We start from the raw sequence: 27,436 nt of genomic DNA on the forward strand, positions 1-27,436 counted from the left end.
TATAATTTATGCGCTAAAAAATCCCCGAGCGTGAACGTGTGTCGATCTAGCGAGCGCGAGCGGTGCGTGATCGGAGCGGAAATTTCCCTGATTTATTAAACTTTAAAGGCCTAGGTTTTCTTCTGCCTGTCCCCCTTTAAATTTCCTTTCCTTCCAAACAAATACCCTGATGGTAGGCCAGCAGCAGAACACGTTGGCCTACCACCAGGGTATTTGTTTGGAAGGAAAGTAAATGTAAAGGGTGACTGGCAGCAGAAAACCTAGGCCTTTAACTTCGATTTCATCTATATAAATTCGCAGTTCTCAAATTTTAATTTACAATAACCCAGATCTACTTGCAAATTTCCCAAAGTAGTTGGTGGTTACCCAACTTTATTTGGTCTTGCCTATTTAGCTCGCATATATCTTACTTTTTTCATATTTTACCTAATTTGCCCAAATTAGTTTCAATTTACACACGTTTGTTCGATCTTACTCAATTTAGTTGCATTCATACAACTTACCGTATTTTCCCTAATTAATCGACTTTGTCCGATTTAGCCGAATAAGTCGCAATTTACTTACCCAATTTAACTCGTATTTCCCGTAATATATTTTCCCATGTTAAATCACATAGAGAAAAGTATATTTTGTGTTGTCAAAAACATTTTCGGTTGCCATAGCAAAGCGATAGCCCAGCGTAACTTTTCCTATAAAGAATTTTCAAGTTACGGTAATTTCTACTAATTCCCCGAGTTTAAATAAAATCGGTGGGTCAAGGACAGCCAACATTTGGCTTTACCCGGCAGATAATTAAAATATGAGTTTCTTATCAATTGAGTTACGTGATGTGATTTTTTTTTAAATAAAATCGGATTGATGAATGATGACTTTATGATACGCCATATTCCCCATTATTTATGAATATTTAGGTAAATTGTTCACTAGAAAAATTGACTGGTGAGACTTCAGATTTCGAAATATGATTGTTGTAAAATAATGGTTCATTGTTATTATTATATTAATATTCTTTTAATAGTTTATTACAGCATGTTAAAATTGATATTTTAAATTATATTATTTTCAATAATTAATATCACAATCGGTTTCGTTTTGACAAACTGCAGTTCGGCGGAATTAGTTGATTGGCGCTTTCTTGAAAAGTAACGTAGAATCCTCCGTGAAACCTTGGGTGTCCTCTGTAGTCGGTGGGCGTATTTTGTGCTGGTGCAGCCGTGTCCACATAATACTTCAACTTCTTCGTCATTGCTTTCACAATCTGCATCGTGATAATCGTTAGTGCAAGTGAACATCATTTCAAGACTTAAATGTTGTCGGATAGATTATAAGTTATGTTTATCAGTATTTGTTTTAAGTGAAGCTAATAGATTTGTTCTATATTAAGCTTATAAATATTTGTTCTATATTAAGCTTATAAATATTTGTTCTATATTAAGCTTATAAATATTTGTTCTATATTAAGCTTATAAATATTTGTTCTATATTAAGCTTATAAATATTTGTTCTATATTAAGCTTATAAATATTTGTTCTATATTAAGCTTATAAATATTTGTTCTATATTAAGCTTATAAATATTTGTTCTATATTAAGCTTATTTGCTCCAAGATCTAAATTAAGGTAATAGAGATGGGTTCTAACTTAAGCTAATCTAAATTTGTTTTAAATTAAGCTTATCTATATTTGTTTTAAATTAAGCTTATCTATATTTGTTTTAAATTAAGCTTATCTATATTTGTTTTAAATTGAGCTAATCTATATATGTTTTAAATTGAGCTAATCGATATTTGTTTTCAATTGAGCTAATCTATATTTATTGTAGGTTAAGTTAATCAATATTTATTGTAGGTTAAGCTAATCGATATTTATTGTAGGTTAAGCTAATCGATATTTATTGTAGGTTAAGCTAAACGACATTTATTCTAGATTAAGCTAATCGATATTTGTGTTAAATTAACCTAATATATTTCTGAATTCAGCTAATCAATATTTGTTGTAAGTTAAGCTAATCGATGAGTGTTCTTACTTCAGGTTTTTCTTTGGAAATATTTGTCGTTTCGCATGGATCAGAATTTAGGTCGAATAAACAATATTCGTCATCTGTGGTACAAACAGTTCCGGAGTCGTGTACCTTCGTAGAGCAGTTAATTGTTTGGAAATCCGCGAATGGTCTATTTGGTGCGTTTCTATTTCGTTGATAAAATCTGTCCAGTGATGTATCGACCAAGGTCGACCCAGGATACCTAGTTCGACAATGTGATTTCTCCGCTTCATTTTCCCCCGAAGGCATCTGCCCGTACCCAGTCACATCTTCAGGATTGGTCATTGCTTTGATTCCTGACAGGAGTTTGAACTCTCGCCAGCGATAACTGGAGTAGTTGGAGATTTGATCGTAGTAAATCAACATTTCAGTTCGTGTCGGCCCTTTATTCAACGAAATGGCGTTCCACAAATCCACGCCGTCTATTTTTCCCAAGTCAGAGACTTTACCGCCTGAAATAAAATGTTTATTTATCAGAATTTCGATAGTCTACGTAAGTGTTTTTAAAGAGAAGAAGAAACCAACGGTCATTGAATTATGAATAAAGTCAAACAACGGTAAAATGACCGTTTAATTTAATAAGAAAAAAGCAGTTCTTCAGCAGTTACTTCGAGGGGTTACCAAATTAAGACGTAAGAGTGGTCTTATACCAATTCAAATGATAGACGCGTCTACAACGTTGTTAATTCGCCTTGAAGTAAGAACGGCGAATGTTCCAAAGTTGTTGGTCTTTTCCCAAAATGTTGGTCTTTTCACTAAGTAAGAGGGCTAACAAAACGCAAGCTTAGGATTGCGTGCAACTTCCGGGTAACGACAGCGATGAATCTCATTTAACAGATAATTTCTGCTTGAGACCAAGGCTAAAGTTTACTTCACGACCTAATACTAAACAACTTTTGAATCGGAATCGCAAAATCGACTGTTATAAACATTCGCTTCGTCTCTGTTGGAACTTATTTTAAAATTTGAGTTCAAATCTCGTGTTTTCTGATATTAATCGCCTCCAACATGTCCTCAGTAGCTGAAGTACAGTGTTTTGTTTGAAGGGATTTATGCCTTCGCTTCAACGAAGAGTTCACAAGGCCTATTTGCTCTACTTGTACGATATTTAATGAAACACTAGTAACCTTTAGTGTAGACTGTACAGGTCATTTTAAATTATCGAACGTGATAACGAATCAGTGTGACGACATTCCTTTTCTGCCAATTTAAATCCTAATGCTGGGCCTGATTAATTCAAATAATTTGAAATTATTATAAGTAGCCCCATTCTACGACATTATAGCGGTAGAGAAGGACTGTAGGCTTAGACACTCCACGTGCGTACTTGAAAAAATATAGGGGAAAGATCAGCTACGCTGAGCAAATGGCGATGTACAAGTTTTTTAAAGAAAGACGGTGTTTCCAAGCGGACCATAAGAAATATGTTAGCCCTGACTTACAAACGAACAACTAGTTGTCTTTGTCCTGGTTGTCATTCGTTAAAACTCAAAATAAGGATGCAGATGATACAAAGATAATTGCTAACAAATTATGTAAATACACTGAATAGCGGAAATTTAAATTGTTTAATTTCTGAAGCAATACACAGACCCACAGCTGTTGATTGAAGGGCTCTATTAATTCTCGGTGGTGGTGCCAGTACAAACCATTCATTTTTCAAATGCAATATAAAATAACATTACCCATATAGTGATTACATTATTTACCGTGTTCCCTTCCGGACCAGATGAGCCAGAACAAAAATTGGAAACAGACTAGAGATCCAATACAAATTATTTGGGAACCGTAGCGGTGCTATTTGTGTACAATAAATATCTTCAAATTTCGTTTCATAGCCCTTAATTGGTGTTTCCATATAATAAAACAATAAAAATTAGAAGTACCTATAATATGATTTTATCCGCGTCACCAGCGCAAGTTATGTAAGTGCTTTACTTGCACGCGGGTTTCTGATTGCGAAGGGTCACTCGACTGCAGCGCGTACTCTCTACCTTGAAGAGCTACAGCTAAGTCTCGTAGACCAACCATTGTCACATGCCCTCTCGTATTTTATAGAAACACCTATATTTTCATGAAAATTCAGGTAATTAAAAATGTTATGTAAGTCTGTAAAATTTCCAGATTATTAAACAAGCCGTTTTTAAATAACCAATATCGTGAAGCGCATATTAAATTCCCAGACATGTTAATTCCCATATATCCCCAAAAATGGGTGAGTTTTTAAAGTGAATTATTTTGTTACCTAAATATACAGGTTGTCTTTTTTTGCTCTGACAGCGCATCTTTCTCGAAGACTACAAGTGTTAGAGTTACGACATTTTTAAGGTATTATGTCTAGTATGGGAACGCTTAAAATTAAAATTTTCAGAAAAATTTTAACATTTTTCACGTTTTTGAAAAAAAAAATTATTTGGCGGGAAGGTACTAGACCAAAAGGTCCAATGAGAAAGTGGTAGAGCATTCCATTGAAAAAGACCAATTTTTCACGAGGATGAAAAAAACGAAGTTGTCCATATGGAGCAATAGCCAGTTTTGTGCACAAATTTAATAAATGTCTTAAAATTTGTTCATTCTTACAATAATATCAGAACATTTACATGTAAGGTTAAATGATATCTCCGTTGGCCACGATGCATGTTTGGGCAAGATGGAGCATCTCTCGAAACGAGCCGGCGATAATATCAGGAGTGAGAAGTGCGAAGGCTGCAATAATTCGATGTATGCTCGCAACGGACGTCTCGTGAACTCTTTCTTTGATGTAAGTGAAAGCAGGGCCGGACTTAGAGATCCTGGGCCCATAGGCAGATAAGGAATCTGGGCCCCCTTTTCACGCGCTGCATTTAGTCTTATCCCTGGAACTAGGCTGTGCCTGAATTTCCCTGATTCAGCGTAGAGTCTGAGCTCTACGGTTATATTACTAAATAAAAGCTCTTAAAAATCGTCGACTAAATATGCGATAGTTATGCAACATTGCGATTTAAGGCTGCGTCCGTTCACTGCCAGGCAAAAATTTTTGTAATTTTAAAACCAAATCTTCTACACAGGAATTTCTTCAATAAATTACGATTGATATTATAGATTTCTTCTTTCGAATACAGTAATTACGGTCACTTGAGGGCCCCTTCCAAGGATGGACCCCTAGGCCACGGCCTAGGTTGGCCTAGGTGGAAATACGGCACTGAGTGAAAGTCCATAGACGTTAGGTCTGGAGATCTTGGAGGCCATCGAACGGGACCGTTTCTACCAATCCAACGCTGAGGGAACTCGTTGTTAAGATGCTCCACAATACATCGAGGTTGATTGGGTGGTGCACTGTCATGTTGGTACCATAGTTTGTTATTTTCCTGCGGAATGTCATCTAACGCGTCTACTACTTAGTTCTGCAAGAGCGCAAAGTAAGTTTGTCGACTAAGACGATTGCGAAGGAAAAATGGGCTGATAACTCTATCTCCGATCAAACCCACCCAAACATTCAGTCGAAATTGTTGTTGTTGATGGTAAGGGAAACCCCAGTGAGGATTTTCATCACTCCACATGTGGTTGTTTTGGCGGTTGAAAGGTCCATATCTCCTAAAGGAGCACTCGTCGGTCACCAGAAGATGAGTGAGGAAATTTGGATCATCATCAGACATGTTAATCATATCGTCGTTCCATTTCTCCTTCGTGCAGAGCTTGGTGGAGTGTAGCTTGATACGGATGAAAGTGGTGATTGTGAAAAGTTCTCCAAACGTAGTTCCTTGATAATCTAAGATTGTCGCTTGCACCTCTAATACTTGATCGAGGGTACGCAGCAAAGTAGGCTAGAGCGATTTCTTCCATGTTGAGGATTTAACGACCTGGTCCACGAAACCTGGGATTGACGTTTCCGTAGCTGTCGAAGTCTCGAACCGATAGGAGAACGGTGTTGTGGATGGGTCTTCTATCAGGATAGCGAATACTAATCATTTGACTTACTCTATGAGAGTTACGATTGACATTTCCGTAAAATAAATCGACCATAAAAGCGCGCTGCTCACGAAAGTAAAGTGCAATAGTTGTTGTTAAGACTCAATAAATGTTAGAGAAGGGTTTAAACTGAAAGATTTCGCTTTAAATAGTACCTGACAACCAACCTTTGCGCAAAAGCAACAGAAAATGTTTTATTAGTAGGCTCCAGTATTTTTTACATTTGGATAAATGTAAAAAACCTAATTTAAGACATTTTTTTAAATTTACGCACATAACTGACCCATAAGGACAGCTGGTTTTTTTCATCACCTCGTATCTTCGTGAAAAATGTGTATTTTTCAATGTAATTTATTTCTTTGTACATTAACGACAGTGCTCTATAACTTTATCATTTGAATTTTTCGTCTAGCACCTTCCAGCCAAAAAAATTATTTTTCAAAAACGTGCAAAATGTTCGAATGTTTTTGAAAATTTGGATTTTAAGCCTTTCCATACTAGACATAATACCCTAAAAATTTCGTAACTATAACTTTTGTAGTTTTTGAGAAACATTCCCAGTCAGAGCAAAATAAAAAAACTGTACACCTAGGTTACTAGTGTTTCCAACCAATGAAACAGGTAACAGATTATCCGCATTGACGCTCAGATAATATCGAATCAGTTGATATGATTCAAAATGCCAACCCGAAACTAATCCAAATTCATTGTAACCAGACAGAACAGATTGTGTGCGAATTTCAGATGCCTCATAGTTCTAGTTTAGTTTATGTATTCCGTGTTTAAATTCCGTTCGAAATTTTAATGACTTGGATCTACTTTCCACAAATTTTGTATCTACAAAACGTAGAAGTCCAGCTATTATTCAAAGTGGATTAGTTCAGATACAATTTGAGATCAGATTGGTGGAATATAGTAGATAAAACTGGTCTGATTTACTGATTACCTTCAGAAATCTGAAAATTTTGACCTGAATAACCGGAACAGTTGGTCGTTGGAAGCACCACAGGCAACAATGCGTTTGAAAAGGTTACGGAATACATAGAACTATATAGATAAAGTCAAAATTGATATACAGGGTGTTTGAATTTGATCGGCCCAGGCATTTTGCTCAAAAACTAAATTTTCATGATGTACACTATCAGAAAAGGTCGTATTTATTTGTAAATTTCAGCAAGATCGTGGCATTTTACGGTTTTGGAATTATTTTTTTAACGCTATCTGATAGACGAAAACTATCAATGAACCAGTTGTAGAGCATATTCGAAATCCTGAAAAGAAATTGGTCCGCTGAATCTGGGATTCATGTTTCCATCATCTTTAAAATCCCGAACAGCACGGAGAATAGTGTGGTGATCTGATCAACTGTCAGAAATAACTGACTTCCTAGCGAGGGGTCGGACATTTACCAAAATCCCGTACACTTTGTCTAAAATCGCAAAATATTTCAACTCTCTCTATGGTAAATTAACAAAATCACTTCAAAAAGTAATGATAAAATCGCCAAAACCTCTACGAAATCCCGAAATCCCGTACAAAATAATGGTAAGTGTCCGACCCCTCGCTTCCTAGACTGCGTTTTTATGACCATCACCATAATAGAACTCTATCATCTTGGACCGCTGTTCACGACTATAATGAGGCATACTTAATTACTGAACTACGTTGAGATAATGATTTTAATATCGTTGACTCCGTACTTTAAATACTTAAAAGGAAACCTAAACTTAAACGAAGTGCAAATGCGAAAAAAGCTTTGGGAAATTCATTTGGCATAAATTAGACATTTTTGTAGACTTCTTACAACCTCTTTTTTAATTTTATTACACTTTCGGAAATTATTTTTTTCTCTCAAAATTAATTACCAATAAAAAAAATTAATTTGAAAACCGTTCACTTTTAGCTGTCATAAAAACATAACAATTTAGATAGGTTTCTTTTTAAATTAGTTGTGAAAAGGCTTGGCCACCTAATACCAACTTGTTATTTTTCATGAAAAATTAATATTTTCTGACCAAACCAATATCATTTATGGTTTTCGAGTATGCTCTACAACTTGTTCATTGTCAGTATTCGTCTACCCCCTAGAGTTAAAAAAATAAAAATTCCAAAACCGTGAAAAATGTAACGATTTTGTTGAAATAGCAACGTCCGTCCCCGATAGTGTACATACTGAAAATTTCACATTTCTAGATAATGTAGTTCTGGAGCAAAATGCCTGGGCCGATCAAATTAAAACAACCTGTATAACAATGGGATCAACTAAAATCACGAGAAGCTAACCCCTTCTGTACATCTTTTACAGGCATTTGAAACTGAGTACAGCCTTTGGTCAGTGCCCCCGCCAGCAGTAGGCACAAGTAGGCACGTGCCTATGTTCAAAAATTTTAGGCCTATTTTAGGGGCCTCTAAAAGTTTAAAAAATTGCCTCTGGGGCCTCCAAATGTGATTTTTAAATTTTATTTATTTTTAAAAATTGGTCATCTAGTCCCCTAAAAAAAGAACTCCCATTCAATTACAATTTCCAAGAGTCCTAAATAGCCCTAACAAAACGTTCCCTTTTGAACCACCTATACTCGAAATCAATATTACTTGAGTACACAAACAAAGGCAGCGAACTCTGTGGTTTCTGCTTTTGGTAGTGTACTCTGTTAACATTGATATAGAGTATATGACAAAAGACTGACCCGGGACGGGGAAGTCCGTCGTGCAAGGAAAGCAGCAAAATAAAACCACCGGTTCGCCTCAGTGATAACTTAGCTCCAACCAACACAATAAACATAAGCTTAGTTTCTAGGAATTCTAAAAAAGGGGGCATAAAGTGAGAAACTGGATTTCTTTAATACGACTTAAACCGTTGCAACGCTTAAACGAAGGGAAATCCCCGCGGAGCTGAAGTCGAAGCGTTAAGCATCGTACCAGTCACTACTTTGAATAGAGAGGGTCCTGGGGATTAGGGTTTTTTCTTTTTTACTCCTTGTCCCTTTTGCGGAATCACGTGATATCAGTGACCACTGATCGTAGAGAAAGGACCTAGACCTTCGGTGGTCGGACTTGTCCCAGATAACGCGCGTTTCTTCATTTCGTTTTCTGCTCCTGAACAAACAGGTAGTTCTCAATTTCGATTCTCTCCAAGTCAAATATTTTCTAAGTCTCTTCCGAGACTAACTTTGCCAAAACAGCCTTTTTAAAGGCTATTTAGCTGTTTTAAGCTAATTTTTAAACAGCCTTTTTCAAGGCTAATTAGCTATTCTAGCTAAATTATTCAAAAAGCCCTTTTCGAGGCTAATTAGCTATTCTAGCTAAATTATTCAAAAAGCCTTTTTCAAGGCTAATTAGCTATTCTAGAAAAAATATTCAAACCGCTTTTTTCAGGGCTTTGATATAGCTGGTATTATTAAAAAGTCTGTTTGAAGACTACATAGCTTTAACTAAGCTTTATTTTCTTAAACCTTTTTAAGGTTATTTCGCTATTAGTATATAATAGTAGCATTTTCAAATATAAGTACCAGGAAATTTTTATCTGGGTCCCAAAAATGAGAAAAATGGAAAAGGGAAGATAGTTTCGTTAGTAATCAGAAAGGTGCAATGGCGTCAAGTGCCTTGTCCCTATGGCACGTTTTTTGAAATTGTCGGCGCAAAGCCATAACTATAGTTCTGAGAAAAACCTAGTCAAAGAATTGGGAAAGGGTTTAGAATCCTTGGAGACTGATAACAGTCACTGTTTTAGTAATACTGCTGAAGTTCTTCCAAACGTCAGTACTGATATGGAAATGGAACTGACTCATGAAGGAGAAATTGCAGAAGTAATTGCAAACCCCAACTCTAACCATGCACAAAATACATCAAACAAAGTGTCCAATTCAAAATAAATGGGCTTACACGCGTTGAATAACCTGGATATTAGTCTAGATAAAGATTGCCTTCCAGTTCAGCCTAAACTAAATCCTTTTCCTAAAAGATTAATTGCCGGTAAAAATCGAGGTTTCAATTCTTCTTGGTATGACAAATATCAAATGATTGAATATTCAATTGCAAAGGATGCAGTGTATTGTTTTTGTTGCCGTCATTTTTTAGGCAGTAGAAACACTGCATTTCTAAAGGGATTTTCGGATTGGAAAAACATGGGAACACAATTCGAAGAACACTTCACTTCCAACAAATCTTCTCACCAACTAGCCTACAAAATGTACTTAGACTATGGAATCCAAATCCCGTGGATCAATAGTTTGCCAGGTTAACGACCACCGTAGACTAGACGTTATTAGAAACAGAGAGGTCCTATCTACACACGTGGAAGTGATTATTTTATGTGCCCAACAAGATTTAGCACTTCAGGGGAACACTTACACATCCGCCGACAATATTGGGAATAGGGGAAACTTTATTGCAATATTAGATATTTAAAAAAATGTCATGATTTAAAAGCAAGTTTAGTGAGAAAAATTATTGTTCAAGAGGTCAACTACTATAGGGTAGTTTGGGCGCTTGCCCAACGTGTTTAGCTCCGGGGGTCCGAATTAAAACGTAATAATTAGATTACTTTGAAATTTAAAATTGTCAAAATTATTTTAAGCACTAAACAAGAGGCTGTTTTACACATCAATATTAATTTAATAAGTTAAAACACAACAATAAAACAGTTCAGCTTGAAATAGCGCGAAACTAGGCAATGGCCACTGTAGTCTTCCCCCTTAACAATGGGGGAGACAAGCCTAAACAAGTAGTTGATGAATTTGGGTAAAGAGGTAATCGTAGGGTGGAATTCTTCGATTAAAAGTAAAGTTGGTAATATTTATTTGTAAATAATATACTTAATAATAAAAAATTGATTAATTTAATAATAATAAAAAATTTATTAATTTAATAATAATAAAATTTTTATTAATTTAATAATAATAACATTTTTATTAATTTGATAATGATAAAATTTTTATTAATTTAATAATAATAAAAATTTTATTGATTTAATAATAATAAAATTTTTAAATAATTATATACAATTTGGCTAGTTAAAGAACAACAAAAATTACAAAGGAGATTTTTATTTGGGCCTCTTAATCACGCAGTGCCTACTCGCGAAAAATCCTGGTGGGGCTACTGCCTTTGGTAACGCTAATTCTGTAATCAGTTACGTAATCACTTTAGAACAGTCAAAGCTACAAGTTTGTACACCGATTACGATGAATGATCGGCCCCTCGTAAAAACACCACCTTTTTGAGAGATAGCTAAACTTCATTGGAAAACAGACTCGTTACTTCGGCCGTTTGACTTTCAAGGCGAAAAGACTGTAAATACCGAGGGGCAGGTCACTTCAATTTTGGGTGCGTCTTAATCATAGTAAAATTATTAAATCAGGGTAATCGTGATTAAATCAGGGTAATCAAGAATGAAAAATCTAAGCAAGATTAGAAAATCTAATCACGATTTAAATGAGATTTAATTATTTTAATCATGATCTAATCTTCTTCATCAGTATTTAGTCATTTTAATCAGATTTAATCATTTTAATTAGATTTAATCATTTTAATTATATTTAATCATTTTAATTAGATTTAATCATTTTAATTAGATTAAATCATTTTAATTAGATTTAATCATTTTAATTAGATTTAATCATTTTAATTATATTTAATCATTTTAATCACGATTTAACCAATAGAATCGGTCGAATCGAGATTTTATCGAGTGGTTAATACGAAATAATAATTCTAATCACATATTAAACTATTCTAATCAGCTCGTTCTAATCACGATTTAATCGTTTCAATTAGGATTTAATCATTTTTATCAGGATTTAATCAATTTAATCAGATTTAATCGTTTAAAATGATTAAATCAGATTTAAACATTCTAATTAGGGATTAAAAGTGATTTAATCAACATAATCGTGATTAAATTGAATTTAATCAAAATAATCACGATTAAATCGGATTTAATCTTTCGAGGGGTGCGTCGTTAATCAAGGAAGTGACCTGCCCCTTGGTAAATACCAAATAATTACACAACTAAATGTGTTGGTTCTTTCACTGCACTGCAAGAGAACTGATCCACAATGGTGTATCTTCTATTGAAATTTGCTTAATTTTTCTATAGGATTTTAATTGAAAATTCTATAGAATTTCTACAGAAGCGATTTGCAAGAGGAAATAAATTTTTCTATTACCCGCTGCGCTGTAGAATGTCGGCAACCAATCGGAAGTATGGATGAGACCATCGTAAATGCGTCTCGGTTCCCCGATCAAGGGACTCCAGACGAATGCCGGCACTCTGGTTCCTCCTTCGAACGCCGATATCTTGTAGCCCCTCAACGGGAAGTTCGAGCCGCCGTTTGATAACAAGCTTCCTTTTTGAGGAGCTCCATTATCGCCGCTAACCACTATAATGCTATTTTCTAACATCCTCTTCTCTTCCAGAGCAGCTACCACTTGGCCAATTGAATGGTCGATTGCCGTCAGAGCACCTTCATCGATGGGAAATTTTTTCGAATTATATATTGAAATACACGCCAGTGTTACATATTATCTGCGGTTACTGTGGCCATGGACCAAGGGCGTATTTTTAATCAGCTAGGCTAATACCCAAAGCACCACCTTAGGCCTAAGTCATCATGCGACTTTTGAAGCCCTTAATTCAGGTGGCCGGGTTACAATGCGTAGGAGGGTGGTGGCAAGCCCTGCATGCCACGAGATCGAGCCAACAGCTCCCTACACTAACTATTACCGTTAACCTCCCCCCAAAATGCTGATAACGGGGGGGGGGGTGCCTAATAAAAATCCGTGAAACTTCCGTCAGCACCTCCCCCTTGAAATTATCCCTCGAAACCCCCCTGAAATAAAATCCTGGATACGCCCTTGCCATGGACCAATCCCTGAAGGCCGCTTCTCTGCCTTCTACCACGCTATCTCCAAAGTTTGACTTCTTTATCGAGACAGATTTATCTCACGTGTTCGGGGGTAAAAACGGACTTTTCAGGGGCAAGAGAAGTGATCACTCGCGAAAAACTGTTGCTCTCTATTGGCGAATTTCGTAACTATTTTAAATAAAATACTGTCTGCTCTCGAGATAAATATTCAAACACTTTATTTTACGTTTTTAATAAAGGTATCAAGTGTTTTTTTTAATTACTTACCGTTTTTGAAATCGCCAATATACCTTTATAAAATCGCACGCGGGCTTGTTTTAAATACACGTGGAGATTCGGTGGTCACTTGACGTTATATTTGCCCCTGAAGTCGACGCCAGCGCGCCCTTCTGAGAGAATCACGAATTAACCCCATCTCTAGTTGCTCCGCAACGTAAGCGGGAAATGAAAAGCGGCCTTCAGAAATTCGTCCATGCTGTGACCAAGTTTGGGAAAATGCTAATGAGGACTCGATATAGGTAGACCGAGTTGTCACTGGCTATTCTCAGACCAATGAAATAGCCGCGCTTGCCGTATACGTGGTTTAATTTATGTTACCGAATAGTGGGGCTTGGAGTGAAAGCTATAGCCTGACTTATGTTCGTGGGTGTATATGAATAACTTCACGTTTATACTCAATAAATACGTTATGATGTCCTAATCTCGGACTAGTCACAAAAATAATCACTGGAAATCGCTTAAGAAACCACTTGAAATCACCGATAAATTGGAGGAAATCATTGATAAACTAGTGGATATCACGGAATGTTTTTCAAAAATCAGAAACACTTTTACAAAGGTTTTACGAGTGCCCACCACTCGATCCTAGCATACGTAATTAAATAGAAGCGAGAGCAGTGGCCTAGCTAGCATGGGTGACACCCGGGGCAGATATCATGGTGTGCTACTTACTAGAGTTTGTGTAAGTTTTTATCACGCCCAAACGGGTGGCACCTGGGGCGAGCCGCCCCCTAGCTACGCCACTGAGCGAGCGTAGTAGGCAAAGTTAACCGATTTCTATAAAATTGTAAATTCTAAAATTGTTCATGGTAGTACCAGAGCACGGCACACTGAAGTACATTTTCGAGCAGACTGAACAATGAACCTATCGTTCTTTCGTCTGTCAGAGCAATTAACAAATCAGGTTACCGTTTACCTGCGTATTGTTTTCTTTCTCTGTCGGGAATGTGATCGAAGAACTGGGTGTACTTGTACGGAGCGCTCATTTCGTGTTGCGCGTTTGAACGATGAACTCCGTGGTGCGCTAGATACATGAACAGAGGCTAAAAACGTATTTGCAAAAATATAAATTAATAAACACCTTTATACTTATTTAAAATGCTACTACAGGGAGCGTACAGTTATAAAGTTCTAACGTCTGATCGCTTTCTTTAAGCCTAGGATAACTCAGTTAGTGTAGTGCTCTTTTTCAAATTCTACGCGATCAGCGTCCATTTTCTTAAAGGGGAATTGTCACGACCCTAAAATTAGAGGATGTCCGAAAATGGTTGTACTAAAAATGTCATGTAAATATTTTCAGTATTTGACTTATTATTAGCAACCAAAGTTCGGGTTTTATCCTTCCAGACTCGAGATTCACAGGGCCGGCGGATCGTGTTAATCTCGGGTGGGTAGTCAGAAGAAGGGGGGGGGGATTTATTGGGTTATCCTACATAAAAAGATAGGCCTATATAATACTAATTAAGAGAAATTGATAGAGGTAAAAACTACAAAAATTTAGTATTATTCAAATTTATTATTACATAGTATTAATTGCGCAATGCAAAAACTGCGCTTTGCATTTTCGGAAATGAACTGATTCAACAATTTTTCCAAATATTTTGACGCGTGATTTCATGTAGCTATTAAAATTCATATGTTTGAAGGATCTGAGTACTAATATTTAAACTCAATTATATAGAAAGGTAGTACTGACAACTGTGGGTACTTTTACTACCCCAATTTGTGGTAGAAGACTTCGTTCCTTAAAATTAGGCACCGATTATTTAAATTACAATTATTTAAAAAATAAATGGAGACTTTATGGCTTTGGTGTCAAATAAGCAGTTTAGGGATAATCAGTTATTTATTTTCTGAACACTTACATTAGAGCCCACTACTAACCAAATAATCAACTCAATATCATATATGTAATATACATTTAGTATCGTTTACCTTCTAAAATTTATAGTGTATGTATATGCACTTATAATTCCTACTTCACAACGGGAGGTAGCTAATAACTATTTTATATAAATGTTTGATACAGACTAATGACGACAAACATTAACGTTTAAATACACTTATGAAAATTATGCTTTTGTCATTTTATGTATTTTTAAATTTTGATTTTGATGATTTACTTTAATCTATTTCAATCGGGGCAGTGCCGCGTGCATAGTTTTCAACAGCACCGATATTTAAAGCATGAGATAAAGATAGTTTTGTATTTAACTTCCGCATCACTTCCCGATAGAAGTCAGTCTTTACCGTATTTTCAGAAATAGAAAGGGGATGGACGCGAAGGAAATGAAAAGACTTGTCAAAGGTCTATGCTTAAGTTGTGATTTGCCCTTTTGGGAAGACTGCATTTTACTATTCACGCTTGTCTCATTAGAATTAAAAACTAATATTTAATAACCTATTTTACAAATTTACTTCTGCAGTTTTTATACTGAATGAATTAACTTAATCAAGGAGGGGATAGGAAAAATACGTAGTCCCTGGAAAATTGTGGAAACCTAGCTATTCTGTGACAATGGCCGTGGCTCTATCCCCATAGTACCGACTTTGATGACATCAATTCCGGGTGGGTAAAATACCCACCCGGAATTTCCCGGGTTGGTACTTCTACCCACCATACCCACATTATCCGCCGGCCCTGCTCGAGAATCTCAGAACCGCTCGGTTGAACCTACCTGCAGCGCCATCTCGTGAGCGAAATATTACTTTTCCCGGTTTTATCGTTTTTGGTCGGAACAGTCGTCTGCTATGACAATATTTTTGGATTTTTACCCGAGTTATATTCGTAATTGTAGTTTATCGTGGTTTTAAAATGCCATACAATAAAAAATGTCAAGTTCTTGGTTGCTCAAGCTGTAGTTGTGAAATATTATTATAAGGTAAGGACGGTACATACGGCTTACATTATTTTCGTAAAGGGAATGATACGTTAATGAGAAAGTGAATTTTGGGCAACAAATCGAGGAGAACAGTGGAAACCAAACAAAGTGTCTGCCATATGTTCGAAACATTTTCACTAATTACGTTATCTAATTCGCTATTGTCTGTATTTCTTCTTGTTCAATATAGCTTACGTTCGCAGGATCAACGGAATCATAAATAAAAGTAGAACACGACACTCTAGTAATAAATTTAACTTTTAAGCCTTGTCTTTCTTTCTTACAAGTCAGTTACTTCTTTCCTTGACCTAGTAACTTTCCTCGCTTTACCGGAAACGAGAATCAGCTGCCGCTGCTGCCCGTTCGCAAATGTTTGCGGCTTCCCTCTTTTGGCGCTGCACGTACATGTAGGTTCAACCGCGATTTCTTGGAGCCGCTTGATGTAGGTTGAAGCAAAGGAAGCGTAACTTTTTAAATACTTTTCCAATAACAAGAAAATTTCAGGGACATAATCATTGATGTTTTCAATCATTTTAATATAAAAACCTCGTAAATTTTGGTTTTGGTAACAATTTCCCTTTAACTTACAGTGGAATACCTTTCACGCATTCTTCGGTTGTATCCAGTATCGGATTTACTTCTCCCCGGGCCAATATGCTTGAGCCATAGGTCACGCGAAGAGCTGGGCTCGAGCTCAACTCACTGAATTCGTATATGAGCTTACGGTTGGCCTCGGGTTCACCTTGGTCTCACCAATTATTGGCCGGGTCTCGGGCTCGAGCTCGCCATCTAAATTTCCAGGCCGATGTGAGGTCTCGAGCTCAGTAGATTTAAAACATACAAACCGTCTCGGGCTCGGACTCACTGTAGTTATAAATAAACGGGCAGTCTCGGGCTCGCAACAATTACAATTCGACATGCTCAGGCTCACTATACTTACTTCCAAATAAAATGGTGGCCTCGAGCTTGGTCTCACTATGTTTTAAAACTACTAAAGTCTCAAGCTCGAGCTCGATGTTTCGTCGCGCAATTTATTTATCAAATACCCCAATTAGTGTTTTCGAGCTCCATTCCGGCATCACTGGCACACCTGGAAGACATTCGGAGGGGGTCAGGCAGCCCTGAGCTCAGGTCTCGGGCTCCTTTACATTTGGCCAATTCCGGGCGCCTATAGTGAGCCTACCCAGCCTATTGGTTAATCCGACACTGACTGCGACCATCTTAAATGACCAGACCCATATTAATAATTGGAAATTTATTTGGTCCAAAATCGTCGTTTGGATAATTTTATCATATTTGTGACGACACGAAATAGTTCGCACCCGTGGCACCTTACAACTGTAGGCTCCCTATAACTGCCGTACCCCGCGCTGGTGCGTCCGAATGATTTCAACTGCTTTCTCCGTGTAAATATCCGTCAGGTACTCCATGTTTCTACCTGTCACAATCTTCATGTTGTCTCGGAAGTCATATCCGTCAAACAAAACACTGAAATATTTAAAAGAATATGTCATTCCTGACCGGTCGCCATAAGACAGTTTCATCATTAGTAACAAAGGTGGGACCTACAGCAATTTTCTAAAACCTGTCGAACTTGCATTTTATTTTAAAGGATTTTTAACGCCTTGGAGATTTATAAATAAAATGTTTTTTTAAGTTGCGGGTAAGTGGAAGAATTGCGGATAATCTTCTGATTGCAGGTTGCAGTTATCATTAGACTTGTGCGGGTAATCTGTACAGCTCCCACCTTAATTCGAACCAGTAACTATCGGACTTTAAAACTACTTTGTAAGGAATTGCGGGTTCGATGCTAAACCTAGAACTACTTCATCGATGAAGAAATGATGATGTCTTCATCACATTTTCAATCCCAATACCGCTTGATTTTTTTCTATTCGCGCTTACGAAATAGAAAAATGAGACTTGGTTCATTTATTTACAAAGCAATAGACTATGTTTATCTCTAAAATGTGGCCATCGCCATTTTCTTCCTATTTTGGACAGTAACCACTAGGGATGCACCGATATAACGGCTTATTTTTCTAATATCGGTATCGGCCAGTATCGGCTTAAGCGAAGCCGATATTGGCCGATACCTGTATTAGAAGAAAAATTCAGAAAAACATTTAAAAATAAGAAATTTCTCGATTAACTAATGATAATATTTTATTTGATTGGACGCGCCACGTACGCCAGACTTCAGAAGCTAGATCATACCTTTTTTTAACACAAGGGGTTACGAGTGTAAACAAATAAAAAACTACGATATTTGATTTGTGAGATAAAATATGTATCACCTAAAATAAAAAGAAACATATTCGGATATGCTCTTGCAAACGTTTTTTCACGAAAAATTATAATAAAATGATATGACAGCGTACTGAACCATTTTTTACAATGATTTGATCATATACACTACTGTTATGATAGATAACTTTGTTTATATCATCCGATATATCGTCCGGTATTACCGCCGATATATCGGCTGTACCCATATCGGTGCATCCTAGTAACCACAGAGTTGGTTATTGCAGCATGAAAAACCTGATCACAGCAGATAAAGACCGAATAATAATAATGCCAATTTGACATTATTGGTTTTTCAAGCGGTCACTTGTATTAAAATAAAAAATAGGGGACGTTCACAAGTTACGTAACGCAGTAATTGGGAGGAGCATTCGTGCAAGCTTTACTAAATGTTACATATCATAATTTCATACCGGTACCTAAATTATTATTAAGTTATAATTATGGTGCCCTAGCAATTTAATACTTATATTTCTCATTTATGATTAGTTTTCTAGGGGTAAAACCATAAATTTAATATTTTTAAGGTTCATAGTGCTATATTGTAATTCTGGGAGCTGAGAATTTGTGACGTGATTTCGGGGGTGAGGCTCTTACCTAATGCTATCGTTACGAGGGGTGTTCAAATTTAAATTTTTTCCGTTACCTAATTTTTGAAGAACCCCATGTTGACTTCAATAAATACAAAAACATTTGATGAGATTGAAATATTTGAAAATCGTTAACATGTTTTTACAAGAGCGAATATAAAATTTCATGGTATGAATAGTGTAGCGGTTCCGCTTATACGGAAAGCTTTACGGGCTGACGTAGAAGTCATCTCTGGCTCTGTTTCAGGCTGACCTTTCGTCCTAATTTTTGTCTTGCCCCAACTTTTAATTTCATTATTTATTAATTCAAATTACCCAAAATTAACGTTGTCAGATCCAATTTAGGAATATCTCTACAACTAGTAGTCTCATCGCTAAATCACTCGCTTGCTTTAAACGGTTCATTTTTTTTATTTCCAATCAAAAGATTCAATATACTGTTCTAAGCTATAGCAAAGTCAGTATCGGCGTCATGCAACGTGCAATGTCAGCCTTCAGATTTAAGTTCACGGAAAGAAATTTTTAATAAGTTTTTATACAAGCTGTCGTTCTTGGTCAGATCTCTTGGGTAGTCCGGTTCTAAGTTGTCAACCTTGTTTTTCAGAGTGGACAATACAGCGTTGTGTGTGAAGTAATCGCTGTTTCCGTTCCAGAAGCCGTAATGAGAATCGAAGCCACGATACACCGGAGTGAACGCTCTTTTGTAGTATCCCAAGTGCCACTACAAACGGTAAACGAGAAGAAATGCAAAAATTATAAAACGGGGCCACCCAACTCTAATCCGTCACGATCAGAGACGGGTTGGACACGTGGGCAGGTGGGCAAATACGCACGGGACCGTGATCAAATTTTGCGTAAGTGGGCCGCTGGTTGGAATTCATTGCCAAATCCCTGCGGGAGGGGGCGTAAGGATTTTCGTTTTTGCCGTAGACATTTCAACGACTTGTTTGAAGTTCGGAACTACTGCGGCCATACCACAGCCATCTGTCACATAATCACTCATAAGTATGGCATAATATAAAAAGTATGAAACCTTGTTCATGGGATATGACGTCAATGAGAAACGGAAGTGAGAGAAGCGGATTTTTAAAAGCGCGCAGTATTTCCCAAGTGTTTCTGGAATAAAAAATCTATAGCTTTCAAGAGATTTTGTTTTTCATGGTAACCTTTTCAATAGTACAAAGAGTATCAGAGTTTTTCCTTTACGAGTTCACTAATTGGATATCCCGTGTGAAACCAGGTCTAAAATTTTTTCTATGGAGATGTTATATCTATACTTATGATTTTGTGACATACGAACCGAAATACTCAACATTTTGAAGTAATGGTATGGTTTTCATCTTTTTACATTTTTTATGACGTTAAAGACAGATATTTAAAGTACATATTAAACCTACTTACCTTCCATGGTATACAGGGTGTCCACTATAATATGGACCAGGCCGAATATCTCCAAAACTATTTTAGGTACGAATTGGAAAATTTTAGGTCGCATAGAGTGTGTAGGGGGAAACCTTCTTTGAAAATTTCGATGACCGTGAACCATTTCTTCAAGGTCATACTAAAATTATCTAGAGAACCATTAGGTTTAGAGCAAAAATTCCAAGAAGAAAGTTTTTCTTCGTCACATTACCATTAACTTTCTATTTGGCATTTCTGCTCTAAACCTAATGGTTCTCAAGATAATTTTAGTATGACCTTCAAGACATGGTTCAAGGTCATACAATTATCCAAATATTAAAATATCCCACCATGATGAGATTGTCTAGCAAATTTCGAGAATGTAACACGATTTGTTTTGAAGTTATTAGCGCTTTCTTGCAATTTTTCCTTTTACGACCTTTGTGATTTTGGTAAATGTTTCTCGACTTCCTATTGGTCGAAACCGATTGGGTTTACGCTATTAAGACCTAAAACGTGACGGGTAACACTTTTCAAATTGGAACTAACTTTCTAACACGGTTCTCGAGATAGGTTTTGTATGACCTAAAAATTTCAAATTCGTACCTAAAACTGTGTTGGAGGTATTCGCCCTGGTCCATATTTTAGTGGACACCCTGTATTATAAATACAAAAACATAAAAATTAAAACCGGGGAATGTATCATTGTATAAAATTTTTTATTTTATTTATTGGAGACGTTTCGAGCCGAGGCCGTTTATAGATCCATTATTTTAATTTTAATTAATTTAAATTTCGACATAGGCTGTTCGGAAGTAACTAATTGGGGTCTATTTAATGTTTTCCTTTTTGTTTTCCATTTATTATATATTATATTTTTACAACTATTAATTGCATTTTGTTTTATTTCACGCGACATAATTTAAAATTAGTAGTCTTAAAATAATGGGCTTCGGCTCGAAATGCCTCCAATTAATAAAATGAAATTGTTTAGACCATGAGAGTTTCTCCAGTTTAATTTTGAAATAGATTTTGAAAGTATTTCGAGGTGTTTTTTAAAAATTTTGAATAAAGTAATTGATTTCTCATAAATTAATGGAATAAGAATTTTTCGAAAAAATAGTTCTGGAGCTAAGAAGGAGGGAGCGTAAACCAATTGAAGATTCTCCAGGGTATCTACCCTCCCCAAAACACGTCTTCTCAACGTAACCTTTGACTACTAGCGACACTTTTTGAATTACGTCACTTGGGTTACATCTTACGTCACAGACCTTTTAAGGGTTTTTAGAGAGACGAATACCGATCAGGAAAACAATCCGGATGTTTTCCCTAATTCCCGTTCATCAACTTCCCCACCCCAAGTGGAGGGTAACCGAGGGTAACTTTGGGCGGACGACAATTTTAGTATCGGGAAAGGTACGGGATAACTGTCCAAGAAGTCTATTGTTGGGTGGACCTTTGGGATTCATGATTCCTCTGAAAATAGGTTTATTCACTTTAAAAAAAATTAACTCGAAAAATATTTTCAAATATTCAATTTTATGAGAAAAACCTTTTTTCAGAAAATCATTTTTAGCGCACGTAAAGATTATGAGATTGCATATACTTCGAATAGCCTTATACAAAATTATAGTTTTAATAAGTGTCCTTTTAAATATCATTTATTTTTCGTCATTAGTCGGTCTCTACCAAGCATTAGAACAATCATACTTTACATTTTGCATTTCATGGTTTCATTCGCTTCGAAGAACACCGATAACTTAAAGTGAATAGTTGTAAAGAAACCTACTTTTCCGATCATCCTAGTGGCGTATCCTCTTTTCTTCAACCATTGGGGTAAAATAGTGAAATTTAAAGGCAATCCTATCGGTTGAGATTCCATTATAACTGAATGTTGGAGTCCGGTGTTCGAGGCGTACCTTCCGGTCATGAGTGAGGCTCTGGAGGGGGTGCAGATTGGAGGCACGTAATAGTTCTTCAAGTACACTCCATCTCGGGTCAATCGGTTCATATTCGGGGTCGGGATCGCTTTCATTCCATTGAGATTGAGATCAAAATGACCCTATTTAAGAAGATATTTTCAGGTCTAGCGCTATGGCACATCATGCTACCAATAAATAAATTAAGTAACTAAGAATATGGTACTGCTAGGAACCTGTATATGTATAAACTTGGACTGTCTAAGGAGCCATTGGCACGGTGAAGGGTGGCGCTTAAACACAGATATTAAGACGTAACGTGCTCCTAAGTAGCTCGGAAAATAGATATAAGTAGCCTCGATTAGATATCACGCTGATGATCTTGGAGAATTTGTCAAAAGCAAAGGAGGTCCGAGAGCTTCTATTCGAGACAAAGCTTCATGTCGCCTAGTTGCAGCTCATCTAAGCCATGACCGTTTCTTAAACCGTAGTCTTTGTTATCCATCCAAGTGTATACATATACAGGGTCTTTTTTTTTGCTCGGAAAAGTGTTTTTTTTTTCAAAAACTATTTATAGTACCGATTTCAAATTTGGAAGGTCAATTCTCTATACCGGGGGACATCAGTTTGAGAAATTTGAGCGTTTTCGGTAATGTTTTTCACCAATTTTGAAAAATTATTTTTCGACCACTAGGTGCGAGATAAAAAATTTCTATTATAAAGTTGTAGGCCGTCATCGAAAACCCTTAAAAATTGTTCACTCGACGAAAAACAATTTATTTATCAGTGAAAATTCGAGCTTGAAAAATTTACAAGTTGGTGAAGCCAAATTACGATTGTTTGAAACGATAATTGAAACCGAATTACCTAATCCAGTTGAAACTTTGGTTAAAAAAACGACCGGATTTAAAAAACACGAGGCTATAGGTCAATCCTAAACATGCATTGGGTATTTAAAGGAAAACTTTGGGAGATTATTATCAGTGTTTGATAATATTTCGAACTATGCCTCGTTATTCAGTAGCTGAGCGTACCGAGATAGTTGCCATTTACTATGGAGAAGCAGCGCAACACCTTAGAAGAGTGACTGAAATCTTCGCAGAAAGACATCCAAATGGAGCACCATCTGTAAATACAGTAAGACGAGCAATTCACGATTTCAATCAATTTGGTCACTTGCAACCTAGGTTTCGCGGATTGGGTCAACCGGATTTAGACTTCGAGAACAATGTACTCGCGTACTTTGTGGCATATCCTCGTCACAGTTGCGCTAACGCCGCTGCTGATTTGGGTTGTTCTGCAAATCGTGTGTGGAAAATTCTTCTTAAGAATCGCTATCACCCATACAGAGCTACGCTCCACCAAGGACTAATTGACGGAGACCATCAAAGACGTTATGAATTTAGCAACTGGTTACTAAATGCTGTCCAAGAAGATAGACAATTTTTGCGCCATGTTTTGTTCTCCGACGAAGCGTCATTTTCTAGAGATGGGCCCTTTAATCATCAAAACAGCCATCTTTGGTCTGACATCAACCCACATTGGGGTTTTGAATATCATCACCAGGTTCAATTTGAACGGGTCAATGTTTGGGTTGGACTTGTTGGAAACCGTTTGATTGGTCCCTTTTTCCTGCCGACGAACCTCAACGGCCAAAGGTATTTACATTTTCTACAGAACGAACTGAGTGACGCAATCGACGACCTTCCATTGGCTGAAAGACGTCAGTTGTGGTTTCAGCAAGATGGCGCCCCTCCGCATTTTTCCCGGCAAGTAACTGAGCACCTCAACAACGAGTTTCCTGAAAGGTGGAGAGGGAGAAATGGTCCAGTGCATTGGCCAGCAAGGTCACCTGACCTAACACCGCTGGATTATTTTCTCTGGGGATTCGTTAAAGCAAAGGTATACGCCACGCCCATTGAAACTAGGGAGGAACTCATTAGACGAATAATCAGTGCTTGCCGAGACGTCACACCAGAAATGGTAGAGAAAGCGTTTGAGAACTTAATTGTCCGCGCACAAACCTGTGTTGCAGCCAATGGTGATATTATTGAAAATGTTTTGTAAAAATTTATGTGAATAAAATATCTGCATTTAAAAACCAAACGTGTACATTTTTTCAAGTGTGAAAACTCTACTACGTTTGTATTAGACTTGTTCCCTTTTCAATTATCGTTTCAAACAATCGTAATTTGGCTTCACCAACTTGTAAATTTTTCAAGCTCGAATTTTCACTGATAAATAAGTTGTTTTTCGTCGAGTGAACAATTTTTAAGGGTTTTCGATGACGGCCTACAACTTTATAATAGAAATTTTTTATCTCGCACCTAGTGGTCGAAAAATAATTTTTCAAAATTGGTGAAAAACATTACCGAAAACGCTCAAATTTCTCAAACTGATGTCCCCCGGTATAGAGAATTGACCTTCCAAATTTGAAATCGGTACTATAAATAGTTTTTGAAAAAAAACACTTTTCCGAGCAAAAAAAAAAGACCCTGTATAGTTTCCGGGTATTGCTAATAGCATTAGCCTGCGTTTCCACCCTCGGCGGCCAGTTTGCATGGACCCTCTCCGTTAGCCTGAGCCGAAGCTCAGTTTCCAGCCTAAACCTGACCGCAGTCGGAGGTGGAGATAGGGCCATTTGATCTCCCATTGCGCCACCGCCCTTATGGGTTACAAGAGCCGGACCCCGACTCCCCGAAGAGTCTCCGTGACAATTTTCTGAAATTCTCACAATGTGAGAATGAAAATTGTCAAGGAGACTCTTAGAAAATTATGAAAAATAGAACTTTTCTAGTTTTAGACCATTCTTTTTGGTCGACTTCGACTACGGTGTGACGTACACAAGAGCGATTTTCGAATCGCACATCATAATTATTTTCCACTCTCCAATTTTGTATATAATCTCTTAACTTTTATAGAGATTATTCTGGATAAACTGTGCGTACATTTTTTGGTTATGATGTTTCGTAAGAACATGAATTCTAAATTTATTTTAATGTCAGTCCCTTCTTAGCCGTAACACAAGAATAAACACTGTTTTAATTTCGTTGCGAGTATCCGGAAAAAAATAGATAAGGAAAAATATGAAAAAGAGATAAGGGAACTAAGAGAGGAGGCATTTAAAATCAATCTTATAAATTAGATTAATAACCATCTCGGGTATATTGAATTAGGTGTGATTAGTTGCAGGGGCGTAGGAACGTTCTAGAAGTTGGAGGGGGCAAAGATAAACGAAAAGGGGTCTGGAGAATGGTTTTTAATTTTTAATGGAGTGTAGCTTGTCCGAATGCATGTGTACATGTACTTGTTACTACTATGTAAATTGGCGGGAAAAGACTGAAATTTAAACACAGTTGAGGTTCTATAAACTGTATATGCTTTTAAAATGATAATTTGAGCCTTTTCAAGATTTCAACTGACCAAAGGTTGGAGGGGGCAATAACATTAGTTGCCCCTCCCAGCAAAATTCTAGGGAGGGGCATTGCCCCCCCCCCCTGCCCCTCCCGGTTCCTACGCCCCTGATTAGTTGGAAATCAGGCCCTGAACATTGAGTTAAAATTTTAAAGCTCTAGAGCTGACCGTTCTCGAGTTTTTAGGAAACATGACATACAAATAAATAAATAAAAGGACAAACTTTGCGACAGCCGGCTGAGCGGTAAAGTCTGTGCGTATGGGTAGGGCCCCCTCTGTTCCCGCGCCTTTCTTTATATGTTGGGAGTGGTTCGCGAATTATGAATATTAATTTTCCATTAACGATACCGGCGAACGAGCTCCGTGGGCACACTAACTTAAGATTCGGGACCTCCTCAAGTCGATTAGTCGGCCCTAAGTGAAAGCAAACGTAAACTATAAACTATCTCGCCTACCCCTAACGGCGCCCTTGCAAACAATCCTTCGCATAAGTTTAACATCACCCCTTATTCAACCCATAAATAAAAAAAAGACTTCGAAATATCGTATAGGTAATACCAGAAGTAAATGAACCGATGTTATTAGATAGCTATATTTCCCATGTTGGAGACGTTTTCCTTACACGATCCTCCCTTTAAAGGCTCATTTCCAATTTTGTCCGTTTCGTGGTTGCAGAGCCTAAGTTTTACTATCGCCACGTACAGCCTTACTGATAAAACAATTAAACGCCGTATTGATGTTACTCGTAGTTAGGCTTAACTTACATTTCAAGAGATAATATGACACGTAATTGTCGGATTTTGAAATGACGTTTTATCGCGCGACACTACAGGTACATGTCTTGGGCACACAGCCTTCTTTGCGTGCTTTTTTGACCATAACATGTAGAGGTATTTTCACGTGCAAAATTAATTTTAAAAGCCATCAATAATGAAATGCCGGTTTTTACGTATTCTCAAAATACGTACACATGGTTTTACACTTAATTTCCAGACCACGTGCTTTAATTAAGACATAATAAACCGATCGAATTTTTGGAACCACAATTTTATCGTAAGAGTAAGACAGGTCTGGCGGGGTCTGGACATCACTTTTGATTTAACTAGATTTCCATTACGAAAGTACCATCCAGTTTTCAGGTCCATTCCGGTTCATTTACTTCTGGTAACACGAAAACATGTAGGTTACATTATTAACTATCTCTTTAAGTGTCGCACTAAGATGACAAATTTCGGACAAATTTCAGATTTCTTACTAATTAATGATTTTATGCTGTTTAAATGGAACACCGGCAACAAAATAATATTATCGCCTTCTTGGCGAACTTGTTTCAGTTCGTAGAACTGGTTTTTGTATAATGTATGTCCCTTTTTCAGAAGGAGAAAAATGTTTATATGGAACGTAATAATATTTATTTAGGTGAAACCATAAGCCTATCAACCCTAAGTTTGAATCGAAAGGCAGTGTTGGTTCAAGCAAATGACTGGCTAAAGTACAGCGCTAAATCCACCCGGTGGTGGAAAAGAGAAACGTAAAGCGTCCCGCAATGCATGATGCTCGCTGCTTTGGTAAGAGAGAGGTGCGTAGAGAGAGAAAGAGGGAATGAAGAAGCTTCAATTTATCTCTACCAGGTGCCGATACTATCGCTTGATTTCTTCTTTTTCACCCGTCCAGTGGTGGTACAAAGGGCGCTATGCGCGTTTCAAACTTAGAGGTTATAGGCTTATGGTGAAACCAAATTGGTTTCATATGAGAACACTGTTTCGAACAGCGAAGACTTAACGAAGTAT

General features: G+C 37.0%; 1 protein-coding gene across 1 annotated transcript in view; it reads right to left on the minus strand.

The window, feature by feature from the left end:
- Positions 1–1,013: 1,013 nt before the first annotated feature.
- Positions 1,014–27,436, minus strand: part of LOC149939303 (arylsulfatase B-like) — a 32,099-nt gene continuing 5,676 nt past the window's right edge. The window contains exons 2-8 of the mRNA XM_090177707.1: positions 22,103–22,375; positions 19,452–19,633; positions 17,380–17,503; positions 14,050–14,176; positions 12,156–12,452; positions 2,026–2,492; positions 1,014–1,258 (exon numbers count right to left, since the gene is read on the minus strand). Coding sequence (XP_090033833.1) covers positions 1,076–1,258; positions 2,026–2,492; positions 12,156–12,452; positions 14,050–14,176; positions 17,380–17,503; positions 19,452–19,633; positions 22,103–22,375 — 1,653 coding nt within the window. The 3' untranslated portion in view covers positions 1,014–1,075. The remainder of the gene's footprint in view (positions 1,259–2,025; positions 2,493–12,155; positions 12,453–14,049; positions 14,177–17,379; positions 17,504–19,451; positions 19,634–22,102; positions 22,376–27,436) is intronic.

Source organism: Leiobunum rupestre, chromosome 6 (assembly GCF_980474605.1).
Source record: "Leiobunum rupestre chromosome 6, qqLeiRupe1.1.hap1, whole genome shotgun sequence".
Lineage (NCBI taxonomy): Eukaryota > Metazoa > Arthropoda > Arachnida > Opiliones > Sclerosomatidae > Leiobunum > Leiobunum rupestre.